Below are 14,285 nucleotides of genomic sequence, written 5' to 3'. Positions count from 1 at the left end.
TAAAGGTAATGAACCTACTCCTATGACTATAGGGATTATGGCAATGGATGAATTTGCTAAAATGTTGAACTATCCCTTTAATGTAGAGATGACATCGAGTAGTGGTTGAACTCCACTTCTTTATATTTTGGACTTAAGCAATAACGTAAGGCTGGGGAAACGGAGACTCCATGCAGCTCCGCCCTCCCCTCCCCTCGGTGTCGTCTTCATCACCTCACTGGTCTTTCTTGCTCTCTGTGGGCTGCTCCTGGCTGTCGGCGTCGTCGTGGAGCTCGTTGCTGCCCTCTCCTGGCTGAGAGCCGCTGTGTTCCTCTCCCTTCGCCCCACGGCCTTTGTTGAGTTTCTTGGCTTTCTGGAAGAGCTCGTTGAGGTTGAACTCCCGGATGATGTTTTCCTACGGATGAGTAAGCTTCATATTAGAACAGCTGTGGGCATGTGAAGGCAAGCAGCACCTGCCTGCACACCGCTGCGCAGCTTATCCAACAGACAAGACAAGACGCACCTCACTGAAAGTCCAAGATACCGCTCTCGCTTTGTTGTCCACCATTGGACGTCTCATAATTTCCCGTCCTCCTTGGAAAAGCACCAGTGAAGGCAGCTGCTTGGCCAGAGGGGAGGTACTGACCCGGTACCTGTTCAGAAATGAGTCACGGGAGCAGTCAATGCCTGTGCTCGGAGAAAATGTCAAAAATATAGTTGTGTTAATTTAACTACACCTGCTCACCTCTCTGAAACCTCGCCGTAGCGTCCGATGTCCACTTTCCCAAACCTCAGTCCAGTGCAGTTGTACCTGCAGCACAAAGGGGAGGGTATTTACATTTCTCTTGCAGAACCAAAGCATAATTTAACAATGTGTACAGTATGTCATTACAGAAGATAACATTAAATGCACCTGACAGCTTATTTTTGTTTAAAATCTGAAGTACGTTATATCAGTAAGACCTAAACATGTTTCATTAACGGTGACTGATAAACTGCAGTGGTCGCAGGCAGCTGAGAAACTAACTGGAATATAACCTGTAAACCTCACTATCTTGATTACTGGGAGGCTCATTATTTACACAATACATTAGCTTAAGAGGCAGCGAGAGTGAAAGTGGGGGTGGGGGGGTCTCACTTGAGAGAGAGGTCGGCAAAGACGGGAGCGAAGGACTGGCAGTCAGACGACCAGTTGGCGTAGAATTCAACAATCCAGGTGATGCGGCTGTCCATCTGCAGCTCCTCCTAATGACTCAATAACACACAATTAGACCAGAGGTGTAGAGCTCTAAAAAAAAAAATTGCCTCTAAAAATATTTTTTTATAATTTAAAAAACCTGTCATCTAATCACACTATTATAATACTGACAGATTTACTGTAGGCATTGCAGTTGTTCATTTTAGTGGAAAATGTGTCTTTTCTACTTATACTCTGCTAAGTTGGTCTGACAGCTTCTCTCATTAAGTTTTCAACTAATTAAATCAACAGTTTTTGTTGTGACAAATTATAAAGACAACAATTGCACCTTCATACATGATAAGAGATTTACAATCATAATCACAACTCTGCAGTTCTTCATAATCACAGAATAGTGTGAGACTCACATCTATGGTCTTGTCGCTGAAGTACTTGATGTACTCTGGGCCCATGTAGAGAGGAGGCTTACAGGTCATGACGAACGCTGGAGACAAGGCAGAGATAAACAGGCTCAAGATATGAGGTCAAAGAGGTTTCCACTGAAACAGCAAAAACACTGTGTGAGCCTTTCTGTCATCTATCTATCTATCTATCTATCTATCTATCTATCTATCTATCTATCTATCTATCTATCTATCTATCTATCTATCTATCTATCTATCTATGATTTACATTCTGTGTTTGCCTGTTGGTTACAAAGACTATGATGAGGCCACTGACCGACACACAGTGCCAGGTAAAGGATGCCGAGCCGGATGTCCAGTCTGAAGAAGAGGATGGTGTTGGCCACTTTACTGAACAGGAATAAGTTTCCTATGTGCTGCTCCAGTGTGACTGAGAAAGAGAGAAGAGAAGAGGAGAAGAAGAAGAAGAACAGGCAGCAGAGAGAAGGAACAATGAATGAACCAGACAAATAACCTTCAGCCTGTTGCTACAAGGTCGGAGATTACACTGCCACTGCAATGTTTACACAGCACAGCCAAGTCTTTATTATAGCACTTCATGGCTGTGACTCATAAAAACAGATAGTATGAAGCCACAATCACCTATTTGACTTAATAGTTTAACAGTTACATGTGATAGGAAACAAATACCCAGTGTCTTTGTCATTGGTTGTGATGTGAAACACAGTGGTGGTAGTGGTGGGGGGATGGGGTCTTTCTATGTAAACACTATGGAATAAAGGAGTTAAGAGAAGTTTCTCGTAGGTTTCCAGCTCCTAAACTGAGCATCACTGACAAGTCGCAGCTAAGCGTCTTTAACAATGAGGCTGTTGATGGTGTAAACAAAACACTCGCCAGGTGGTTTACACATAAATAATAGTGTGTGTATGTGTGTAAGGAGGTGGGGTAGGGGCAATACCCTCCTACAAGGCTTGTTGTTGGGGCCTCTTGATCCCCCATTGAGTAGTGGTGAATCAGCAGCAATTGAAATATGTTAAATTATTTGAAAAATAATGCCCATTTTGAACTATTCTCTATAATTTGTACATTGAAAAATAAACTGATTTATTTAATTTTTAAACTGTTAGGCCCAATAATGATGATAAATAGCTGGTGGTTATAGACTTACAGTCCTCTAATGATGGAATATTAATATTTGACACTTGGCAAATCAAATAAATAAATAAAATCAGTTTGATACAAAACATTACAATAAATGAGCATAGTATAAACTAAAACAGTGGGGTCCGATCATACATGTGATGTAAATATCTCATGTTTTAGCTTTTCATCACAATATCTGACATTGTAATCATGAGGTTTCTGGGCCCCTGGGGGTCATGAGGTGGGGGTGAGGGTGGGTTTACTTACTGGCTCTCCTGTTCTTCATCATCACTATTGCACTGAGGAACATGAGGATCTCCAGCTCTCTCTGTAAAAACACAAGCACAAAAACAAAACAAAAAACATGCAACAACTTTTATGAGTAACCCGTGTGAGAGCAGCAGCAGCCGACTGGAGGCCACCACCAGCCCACCACCATATTTAGCCCAATAGCCCCGCAGCGCACCGCAGCGCAGCGCGTGCTCACCCAGTCAAAGTCGCAGGAGTTGCCGTCCTCGCGCTGGGTCGCCAGGTGCTCGCACAGACCCGGAGCCTTTCGCACCAGCAGGAAGGCGATGGTCATGAAGAACGACGTGAGATAATAAGGTCTCAGCAGCCATTTGTAAATCTGAGGCAAATGGTACAAGAAAGTACAGAGTCCTGTGAGCAGACCCATGTTGGCACCGCCGACAGTCCACAGCACAGTCACCGCGGGGGCAGAGGAGCAGTGACAGCTGAAGGAGTCAGTGGAGGTGCAGCTGCCGGGGCCAGCTGCGCCTGCGCCTGCGCCAAGAAAACTGTTTTTTTTTTTTAGTACCTAGTAGTATTTGGACACAGGCGTTTGCCGTAGATCTGACACACGTTTATTTACATCATGATAGTATAATAGGCTACATCCATGATGTTATCCAGGAGAGGTCTGAGATTATTAGGCTATACAGGAGCAGAACTGCTCCTGTATAGCCTAATAATCTCTTTGTGTTACAAAGGACTGTTAAAAAAGAGATAGTCAAACACAAAGTATTGTAAAATAACTTCAAACAGCCTCAAACCAGTGAAGAATAAAAGTTAATATCGCCATAGGACATAATACCACAATCCACAAAGTGCGTCAGCATGACTACAAAGCAATGCAAAAGGATCTGCAAAGTGACTGGGGACATAATAGGACTACAAAGTAAATACACAACTAAGCAAAACAATGACAAACTTAACAGTGTTTTGCGTCTCAGTCTTGGTGTCCTGCTCATTTGTACAGGAGGGCCGAGAAGGCTTTTTACATGCTCACTGCGGGGCTTATGTTCTCATAATGCATCTGTGAGAAAACACCAAAGGTAAATTTTGACATTGTTCCATAAAACCTATTTATGTAGCCTATTTGTTTTTTTGTTTTTTTTATTTCGTGTTTTTTTCTTCCTTTTCATTCTAATATTTTACTCTATTATCTTACTCTACTTTAATTAATTAGCCTACTTTATTTTTCTATGTAACTTACTGTGGCCACATCAGGAGATATAGTAGGATTCATGTTGCGGTTTTCTTTCACTAACGCAGACGCTCTGATGTCATGTGAAGCTGATATGTACCTTTCTGTAGGCTACTGTCTGGTCTGCAGAAGCTGAATTAAGAGATTTGGACAAAAACAAAAGGTAGACTATTATCCAGGAGACTGCCGGAGTTACTTCTCACCAGGAGGCGGCAGCAGCAGCAGCAGCAGCAGTGAGGCGGCGAAGAGCCCAGTCGCCATTAAACCACGACGAAGAAGTCGAATTGGCGGGTAGTGCAAAACGTAAACAGAGGAAGATTTTTAAAAAATGGAGGAAGGCGACGTAGGAAAAGAGAAAGAGACTGTAAGTAATAACTCCTCTGAGAAACAGCCAAATGAAGCCACGGGAGAGGTTTCAAAGCCCGGGTCCGTCCACAAGCCGCCGGAGGAGAGCGCAGCTCGGTACAACAGGCTGAAGCTGTTCGACAAGGTGATGCAGAAGAGTCTGGAGAAGTTCATTGAACACGCCAGGTAACATTACAGTCACAGTCTGTGGGGTTAAGAGACCAAACTCTGTCGAAAAGACCATACACCGATCAAACTGTAGTCCCAGTTTGTGCCATGTAAATGTCACTACATTTAAAAACGCGACTTACTTACACAGCAGTGGTGGAAAACGTATTCAGACCCCTTTCCTCCTCAGTCGGCGAGGGTCTAAGGACAGAGGATGTTGTTATGATGCTATAGCCCTTTGAGACAAACTGTTTGTAAAAACGGGCTATACAAATAAAATTGCCTCGCCTTGCTTTGCCTTAACGTGCAGTAAATCACTACAAGCCCTGACTCGAAAATGTCACTTGAAATGCTACTTCAGCTATCTATCACTGAGGTGGAGTTCATGTTTAAACTATATCCTCAAACAAATGATAGATTAGCCTGGTTATTGTCTAAATTGATTGATTGGTTGATACATTCCTAAATAATGAAACAAAATATTAAAATAAAATATATTAGTATATAGTATATACCTACATATTTTTGGTTCCAGAGGTTGTGGGTTCAATCCTCAACTGATGCAAATTGAACATTATAAGGTCAACTGCCCTGTCTGTACCAATATTAAAAAGACAAATAAATCTGATTGACAAGAGCTGTGACACTGTTTACGCAGAGAAGGTGGTAAACTTTTTTTCTCCTGTTTGTTGCTCAGAATTGCCTAAATTTGCCCAAAAGTAGCCCGGACCCGACCCATCGCTGCGCAGCAGCTATAATATTTATAATATATTTTCTAAACAGAAATAACATTAAGTAAAAACAGAAGCAAATCTTCATATTTCAGAGGCTGAGTCATGAAATGTTTGACAATTGGCTTTATGCACAGCCCCACTACTACACTGACCTCACAACAACGGTCAGACACACCTGGATTAATCAGTTTGTCCAATAATGTAAGACAGGAAATAAAGGAGCTGGCTAAAGTTCAGGAAGTAGTGGGGCTGTGCATAAAGCCTATTCTGTGTGAAAAATTACTTGACATTTGCCAATTGCTTTTCATTTAATTTTCCCCTTTTGATCAATAATATCACCTGTAGTTTTCATATACAGTGAGTATTGCATAGTTAAATGCAAAACCTCTTGTGAGAAAAACACAACACAGTGCCTTGCAACTTTTCCACATTTTGTCACGTTACAGTCACAAACTTAAATGTATTTTATTGGGATTTTATGTAATAGACCAGCACAAATTAGCGCATAATTGTGAAGTGGAAGGATAATGATACATGGTGTTCTATATGTGGCGGAAACCTAACACTGCATATCAACCTGAACACACCATCCCCACGGTGAAACATGGTGGTGGCAGTGTCATGTTGTGGGGATGTTTTTTCTTCAGCAGGGACAGGGAAGCTGCTCAGAGTTGATGGAAAGACGGATGGAGCTAAAAACAGGGCAATCCTGGAAGAAACCCGGTTAAAGGCAGCAAAAGACTTGAGACTGGGACGGAGGTTCACCTTCCATCAGAACAACGAGCCTGAACATACAGCCAGATCTACAATGGACTGGTTTACATCAAAGCATATCCATGTGTTCGAATGGCCCAGTCAAAGTCTAGACCTGAATCCTACTGAGAATCTGTGGCAAGACTGTTCACAGATGCTCTCCATTCAATCTGACTCAATTTGAGCTATTTTGCAAAGAAGAATGGGCAAAAACTGCAGTTTGTAGATGTGCAAAGCTGGTAGAGAGAGACATACCTCAAAAGACTTGCAGCTGTAATTGCAGAGAAAGGTGGTTCAACAAAGGATTGACTCAGGGGGACTGAATACATATGCATGCCACACAGATTTTTATTTGTAAAAAAAAACTTCACAATTATGCACTACTTTGTGTTGGTCTATACCATTACAATAAAACACATTTGAGTTTGTGGATGTAACGTGACAAAATGTGGAAAAGTTCAAGGGGTATAAATATTTTTGCAAGGCGCTCTATTTAGCAATAGAACAATAACAATATAAGATATTTGAGAGAACTACAAGTAGTCCAGCACCTGTGTGTATTTATATAATTATAAGTTATCCAGTATTAAAGTAGTAGTAAATTGTTGTTATAAATTATTTTTCTTTGTTTTAAATTATTAAATAACCAAACATTTTAGTTCTCGATGTAGTTATCTAAGAAAAGGTCTGGTGATGACTTTTGCTTGACACTGCTTTCTCTCACAGTTTTAACAGATTTGCGAGCACGTTTCGTCCACTGTACAAGAAAAACCCTCAGAGGATGGAGAGCATTCACAAACAGTTCACAGAGGAGCTGCGGAGGACAATACAGGTGTGTAGCATAATACATTAACGCTATGTTTGAAAATCAGCAACAAATAAGAAGGTATATTGTCTTTGTGTTTGTGTTGCAGGAGGACATCACCAGACTGATTGAAGAAGGTCGGCTAGAGGTCAAACTGAATGAGCTGGACAAACTGGAGCGCGCTGCCAAGAACAACCCAGAGCCTGCATGGTTAGTATACACTTAAACATTAAAAACTGTTGCGCTTATAGCACTATGATAACAAATTATCATTTAGGCACTGTTTACGCTTAGTTTCTCCTATAAAACACCCTTTTCTCTCGACATCTTACTTATTTGAATAACCAAATTAATTGTATGGAAACTGTTGTTGGTCAAATGTGTAATTGTAAGTACTGAAAGTACTCAAATAATGTATAATTTGCACTGTAATTCAGATAGATAGATAAAAATGGACAAAGAGGGTAACTTTTGGGCAGCAATAATTTGCTGGTGCATTGTTGTATTAAACTCTAAGCAATGTTATTGTTCAAACACTGTATTTTACATTGTTACATATACATTATATGTTGCATTACTGGAATATCTAAATTTTTCTATATGATTAAAAGACAAGACATTTGAAACCATTACAATGTCACTTTCTGTTAGGAGGCCCAGTGGAGTTCCTGAGCAGGACTTTTGCAGCTTCTTGATGCCCTACTATAAAAAGCAGGAAGCTTACATGCGACTGGAGCTCAAAAAGATCCAAGCGGAGAATGCTGCACTGGCACAGAAGGCTCTGGCTGGCAGAGAGAGTATCGCTCAGACGGAAAACCGCATTTCAGCCGCTGTTGATGAGTGGAAGGTAAGAGGGGAAAGACCTAATATCAGTAACAGAGCAATTTGGAGCTGGCAAAGAAAGTATTCACAAAAAAAATGCATTTAAGATGTTTATTTTTTCACTTCCTAAGAAGATTCACATGTAAGCAAGTTTAAAATTGTGTATTTGTTCTCATAAATTACGGATAACAATTAATGGAATATACCAAAGCCCTTTTGCATAATACAAAGAAAATACAGTGTTATACTTTTATTTGCCTGAATACTTTAACAGGTGTTTCATGTGACAGGATTTCTCATAACCTGTGTTTTCCTGTAGAGCAGATTGTGTGAGGCACCCAGATGTGAATCATTGAGTCAACATTTCAGTATTTTACTTTTTACTTTAGTGTTTTAAATTTAACACACTCGAGACTCAAAGCTTTTAGCAAGAGGGTTGAATATATCATGAAATCTAATAAGGGACTCATAAAATTAATCTGGGGTTCTACTGTTTTGCACGTCAAAATGTTTGATATATTGCTGAGGGACAAATTTATATACTGTATATTACCATTACAACATAACCATAGGTAGATTTGCATTGAGTGAGTTTTATTGTCTTTTCCCCCCAACCTCAGGCCTCAGTCACAGAGTTTGAAAGGTTGGCGTCGTCTCTCTCCCCCGCTGACGTCTTCGATGTGTGATCTTCAAATGTATCTACTCATCAAATAATTTAACTGTACATATTGATTTTGTTTATTCTGTCTGTTTGTCTTAAAATAAACTTAAAAGTCCCTATAAAATACGTTCTGTTGTGTTTCTGTGACCTTATGGTGTGGTCCATCATCATACACCAATCATTACGGTAATAATGTGCGTGTTACTGCCAGTATTTACGGTACGTGGGACATGAAAATAAATGCCACAAAGAAGTCGAGTAGTTGAGAGACTCGGAAGGATTCACGGTGGATCACGACTGTACAGAAAACAACCTGAAGAAAAAACCACCACCCGGCTTCCCACATCAATGTATTACTCACGATAAGATAAGATATGACGGAAATGTTTACAACTATGTTCGGGCAAAACGAAGCTCAGGGACCGTCTCTGGCTTTCGGACCGGGGAAACCTCCGCCGCCTCTCCCGCAGAACCAGGTCTCCATGTCGGGGCAGATGCCACCGCAGCTCGGGGATGAAGGGCCTGCTCTGCGGAAACCCGGAGCCATGAATGAACCTTTCTACTTACTGCGGGAGCTACCAGGTAATTTACTGTCTCTGACTCTTATTGCTGCTTTGTGTTATTTCTCTGTTTTATTTTAAGAGTGTAGTTTCCGTGAAGGGTTGCTAGGCAGTTTGTAAACAGTGCTGCTAGGCTAGCCGATGTTATCCAATAAGATAAAGTGTTAGCAGAGCTAGCTGCCGGTATGAGCTCACCTGTTTTCTCTAGGTAACAACACTGCTGCTTGGTGAAGTTACTTACTATGTTGTTAACTGTGTGTGACACCATAAACATGAACAAGTGTTTCATGTTTTAAGGTTGGTGCGTGTTTAATGTTAGATGTTATGTAACTGCTACTACAACCACCACAGCAATGGGCATCCCTGAACTAACATTATTATTATAGAAGATCCCCATTAGTGGGACTGTACTTCCTGGGGTCCACAGTATATTAAAGTTCATATACTCAATCTGAATATACACATACATATACATGTACACATACATGCTCAAATATTTAACAAAAACAGTTATTCTGAATCAAGCAGGCCACATAATGCATTAATAAAGCAACAACCACAAACAACACACCAAACTAAACTTGGAAGAAAGAAAAAAAGAAAAAGGACAAATGGAGCAGACATATGGCAACTCATTACAGAATAGTCCAAATGCAGTCCAAACGTCTCTTTCTGTATCTCAGTCTTCCTGAAACCATCAAACATAACTCTAGTCACACCCAGCAATGTTTTTTTGCTATCTAATCTGAGGTGGTTACTATACTATATTCAAATTCCACCTTAAAACCTCTTCTCCCAAGCCTATGTCCTCCCGTACCCCTGACCACCTTCACCCCACTGGCTTCTCCCCTTGACGTTTCCCTCTATACTCTCCTCTCAACCCGTTGTACCTGTTTGTGTTGTCTTTTGCTTGTCCTATGTAAGCGTCTTTGGATCTTTGAAAAGCGCTACACAAATTAAATTTATTATTATTATTATGTGACAAGGACTTTCAGAGAGTGCTTGAGAAATTGTATGGACTAACATGAACCTGTGTGTTCAGTGGGAAACGAGTTGACGGGCAACACCAACCTCATCACGCACTACAACCTGGAGCACGCCTACAACAAGTTCTGTGGGAAGAAGGTGAAGGAGAAGCTCAGCAACTTCCTACCAGAGTTACCAGGTGGGTTTATAATATAGTGGCAGAGGTGTTAATGATGAGGACTGGACTGCACACTTGAGACATTAGTGTACAAGCTAATTAATCTTTGATAGATGTTGATTCTACTTTGTTTGTCATCATTGTGGGAGCCTCACTCTGGAAATTGAGTTCTCAAAGGTTCAAAACATTTTACTGGCATTTTCAGTAGGAACACTTTAACCTCCTGCAGAGATGTTTATATACGTAAATGTAAGTTATTTCATTTCCTATCTAGCTACCGGTACAGGGTACCTGTATTTTGTTGTCTGTCACTTTCACCACTCATTCAAACTTGCTGCTTTTCCTTCTTCTTGCTGCAGGTATGATCGACTGCCCGGGCACTCAGGACGGCAGCTCTTTGCGCTCGTTGATTGATAAGCCTCCAGTGTGTGGGAACTCCTTCAGCCCACTGACCGGTGCCCTGCTCACAGGCTTCAGACTACACACAGGACCGGTACTAACTGAACACAATGCACAACACGTTTACCCACGAGACGTAAAAAAGTGTCACATTTTTTAGAAACGAATCGCATCAGTTATGATGGTATGGTATTTGTTGTTAGTTAGAATATTAAGACCTGCTTGAAACCAGTTATACTTTTTAATTAGGTTGTTTAGTTAAATACTTACACGCATATAATTGTATTTTTTTCCTCAGCTCCCAGAACAGTACAGACTGATGCACATACAGCCTCCAAAGAAGAAGAGCAAACACAAGCACAAACACCATCGACCACAGGACCCACTACCACAAGGTATAACATGAACTGTGCATGTGCTCAAACACAAAGGAATGTAAAAATATATATATATATTTTCAGGCTACTGACCTGCTTCTTTTCAACATCACAGAAACTCCATCAGACTCTGATCCCAAGAAGAAGAAGAAAAAGAGGGACGATGATCCTGACCGCAAGAAAAAGAAGAAAGACAAGAAAAAGAAGAAGGTAAGTAAATGCGTTTGCAAAACCTCAGTGAGCCACAGAGTTGCCAGGTGTAGATGTCATTATGGATCCTACTGCAGTCATGGACAAAGATAAAGCTCCATCCAAAACCCTAATCCTGACTTAAAAACCACAAAGGTAGACCAAATACAAAACATCCAGTTTTAGGTCATTTATAATTTATGCACAAGCTTTAGCTTGTTGCGAGTGAAGATGTCTCAGTCAAAAACACATTGTACCTCACTCTTTACTGCACACTTGTGGTCAAACTACAGCAAAGCAGGTTTGCAAAGTCTTCAAGTGGCTTAGCGTAATGCCATGAGGATATAATGTGAGTAAGTAAAATGAAACAAACCTCATCACAGTACAAACTTCAGAAATTTTGCATCACTCAAAGACATTTGAATTAAGGCCGGAACTTTAACGCATTAATTACGATTAATTAATTACACAAAAATTAACGCATTTTAATCGCACTTACCGGTATTTAAATTTTTTATTTTTTTTTCCTCACGTGTGTCTACGTGCGGTGCGCCCGCACACGAGAGAGGCGGCAGTTTGAGAGGCTGACTGGCAGAGAAGAGAGCTGGTGAAACGCTAGCATGGTTATTTAAAACACCATCTCTGATCTCTGCCTGCACATAGATACACAGACACGGGCGCACGCTAAATGCGCTATATAGCGCTAATTGCTCAGCTGCAGCGCTATATCTATGACCTGTCACTGTCACAGGTGCAGCTCATCTCATTATGATAGGACTTCACCCTCAGAGCTGTCTGTCTTCAGACTGTCCTGACCTGTCCCTGAACATCACACAGGGACAACATGGAGCTGCCTGGTTACTGAGTTTTATTAATGTTTACATCAGACTGAGTTCAACAAATCAGTTTATGCTACTGTGATTTAAGTAGCCTAGTTAAATACTACAGTAATCATCATAGTGTATTGGAAGGAAAGACCATTTAATCTGTATCAAATATCGATTAATGAATTAATCGATAATTTGCATCCCTAGTCTGTTGGTCTTGGTTAAGTACCACCTTGAATGCTTAAGCTTATGTTTTCAGTCATTCAATGGTATACTAAAATCCATGTGAAAAAAAAATGCTTCTCACTGTTCTCAGGTTGAATATTTATATGCGATTAATTAATTACAAAGCCTCTAATTAATTCGATTAATTTTTTTAATCAAGTCCCGGCCCTAATTTCAATATCAAAATATTAATTAATCTGGTTTAAACAATTTGGTTTGGTCTACTGTGAGACTGTGATCCCTGGACGTTCATTAATCAGCTTGTGATTGACCAGAAGAGGCTGAATATCAGTGGCATTTAGCCCAAATAATCTTAAATATGAATATCGAGGTTTTATCAATATTTAAAGGGATAGTTCAACATTTTGGCAAATTGGCCCATTGCCATAATCGCTACTCTGTCTCGTAACGTTCCGTTATTATCTCATAGTGTGATGAATGTGCAGGTCACAACTTGTCCACCAAAGTGTTTTGGAGTTTTTGGATTGTGTATTTGATGAGTTTGATGAGGGAAACCGAGAAATTCCCCTAGCCTCCGTAGCTTTGCTCTGAGCAAGCCTGCTGCTCCGCCGTTCTAAAAATAGCTTGCACTGACAAATAAAGGTAACGAACCTACTGCTAAAACTATAGGGAATATGGCAATGGGCCAATTTGCCAAAATGTTGAACTATCCCTTTAATGAGACTACGCTTACTATTACATCCTTACTTTGTGTCTGTTGCTTCAGCGTCTCAAATTAGATGCACATAACTGTACATACCAACTGTAAAGCAAAGTCTCATCTTTCATTATGAATGCAAACTTGAATGAACTTTATAAACGGTGTATTTTACTGCTGCTCTGTCCCCCTCCAGAACCGCCACAGTCCCGACCACCCCGGCCTCGCGGGATCACAACCCAACAGCAATAGCCTCAGATAGACAGGAGCCCACTGTGTGCATGCCTGTGTTTGAATGTTTGTGTGACTGTCCATTTTGTAAAAGGATGCGTGTGGGTGCGTATGTTTTACAGATCACTGTATTATTGAGCGTATGTTGAGAGATGAGAGAGGGGAAGATTGAAAGGATGAAAGCGGTTGTTTGTTGAGTGAGAGTGAGAGGAGCAGCAACACAGTGGATGTGGATGATTTCAGGACGACATGTTACAGAGCAGTGTAAAAGGCAGAAAGCTGGTGTTGATAAGCTGTGTGGTTTTGTGGATGACTGAGCAGGCGCAGTATGTATGTCCCTCTTTAATTTTGTTGTGATATCTTTTGACCATAATGCCAAAATCAAATAAACATTGGTTATTATAGTTTGGTTGTTTCTCCTTTTTTTTTTTTTTTTTAAGACTTCCTTTTTGAATTTTGATTTTTGGCTTCTTTTTTTTTTAAACAATGTGACCCACTGACTCTGGGGCACCTTGCTGCTCCATTTAAAAGGATGATAAAAGAAAAATGCTACTCTAATAATACATTTACATTCATACATTTATTTTTCAAATGCACAAGCTGGATATATTGATTGAAGGTGGTAAAGAAATGCGTACATTTAGCAAAAACATACAAACACCTTGGTGTATCTGATACAATATTAAGATACAGCTACAGTAAATCTATGTTTATTTTGTTGTGGAGACAGTAAAGGCAATGATTGAACTTCACACAATTTAGGTAACAAGTACAATACAGTAAATCTCAGTTACAAAGGCGTAAGCAGAGCGGAGTGACATTAAGGCCCTTTGGCAGTATTTGTCAGCTTCAACAGGGACGTTTAAGGTGTCTTACAGAGGTACGAAGAGGTCAGATAGTTGTTGGAACTGCTGGTAAAATAGTTTAAAATATAAAACACTGACATGAGGGAAGACAGAGTAACGGAAATTGGAAAACCTTCCCAACAGTGATTGAAATACACCTAACAGTTGTTATAACGAAGAGCACAAACCACAGCCTCTAAAATGACCACCAAGCTGAATTAACACCTGGAAAAAAATCAATGAAAATCAAAATAGTGTAGCCAATTTGGTGATGAAACATTTTGTCGTAAGGCAGTTGTGTTATTTTGCCTCTGTATGTCCTCCTGAGGAAA

The 14,285-nt window shown here is 40.4% G+C and overlaps 3 protein-coding genes across 3 annotated transcripts; 2 read left to right on the top strand and 1 right to left on the bottom strand.

Annotated features, from left to right (window-relative positions):
• Window positions 1–45: 45 nt before the first annotated feature.
• tmx2a (thioredoxin-related transmembrane protein 2a) lies at window positions 46–3,411 on the bottom strand. The gene is made up of 8 exons (XM_083980825.1): window positions 3,212–3,411; window positions 2,992–3,052; window positions 1,898–2,011; window positions 1,585–1,661; window positions 1,118–1,224; window positions 725–790; window positions 503–632; window positions 46–394 (listed from the first exon to the last, which is right to left on the bottom strand). The coding sequence occupies exons 1-8, from the start codon at window positions 3,398–3,400 to the stop codon at window positions 215–217; spliced, it is 924 nt and encodes a 307-aa protein (XP_083836951.1). The 5' UTR covers window positions 3,401–3,411; the 3' UTR covers window positions 46–214.
• Window positions 3,412–4,488: 1,077 nt separating this feature from the next.
• Window positions 4,489–8,523, top strand: pmf1 (polyamine modulated factor 1; the record flags this gene model as incomplete). Its single annotated transcript, XM_083980828.1, has 5 exons — window positions 4,489–4,741; window positions 6,937–7,042; window positions 7,125–7,225; window positions 7,667–7,862; window positions 8,458–8,523. Exons 1-5 carry the CDS (start codon window positions 4,539–4,541, stop codon window positions 8,521–8,523), a joined length of 672 nt encoding a protein of 223 aa, XP_083836954.1. The 5' UTR covers window positions 4,489–4,538.
• Window positions 8,524–8,751: 228 nt separating this feature from the next.
• Window positions 8,752–13,512, top strand: med19a (mediator complex subunit 19a). Its single transcript, XM_083980827.1, has 6 exons — window positions 8,752–9,080; window positions 10,101–10,223; window positions 10,562–10,695; window positions 10,900–10,996; window positions 11,094–11,188; window positions 13,074–13,512. Exons 1-6 carry the CDS (start codon window positions 8,873–8,875, stop codon window positions 13,137–13,139), a joined length of 723 nt encoding a protein of 240 aa, XP_083836953.1. The 5' UTR covers window positions 8,752–8,872; the 3' UTR covers window positions 13,140–13,512.
• Window positions 13,513–14,285: the final 773 nt, after the last annotated feature.

Source organism: Trachurus trachurus (assembly GCF_905171665.1).
Source record: "Trachurus trachurus genome assembly, chromosome: 10".
Taxonomy (NCBI): domain Eukaryota; kingdom Metazoa; phylum Chordata; class Actinopteri; order Carangiformes; family Carangidae; genus Trachurus; species Trachurus trachurus.
Note: the sequence above shows the minus strand (reverse complement) of the source record. Positions and strands in the feature narration are given on the sequence as shown.

Bases quoted from the DNA above. Each gene is read 5' to 3' on its own strand.
- med19a (XM_083980827.1), top strand. From the start codon at position 8,873: ATGACGGAAATGTTTACAACTATGTTCGGGCAAAACGAAGCTCAGGGA. The intron at 10,224-10,561 runs GTGGGTTTATAA...TTCTTGCTGCAG, and splicing joins CTTCCTACCAGAGTTACCAG to GTATGATCGACTGCCCGGGC. The intron at 10,696-10,899 runs GTACTAACTGAA...TTTTTTCCTCAG, and splicing joins TCAGACTACACACAGGACCG to CTCCCAGAACAGTACAGACT.
- tmx2a (XM_083980825.1), bottom strand. From the start codon at position 3,400: ATGGGTCTGCTCACAGGACTCTGTACTTTCTTGTACCATTTGCCTCAG. The intron at 2,012-2,991 runs GTAAGTAAACCC...TCTCTTTCTCAG, and splicing joins GATGAAGAACAGGAGAGCCA to TCACACTGGAGCAGCACATA. The intron at 633-724 runs GTGAGCAGGTGT...ATTTCTGAACAG, and splicing joins TACGGCGAGGTTTCAGAGAG to GTACCGGGTCAGTACCTCCC.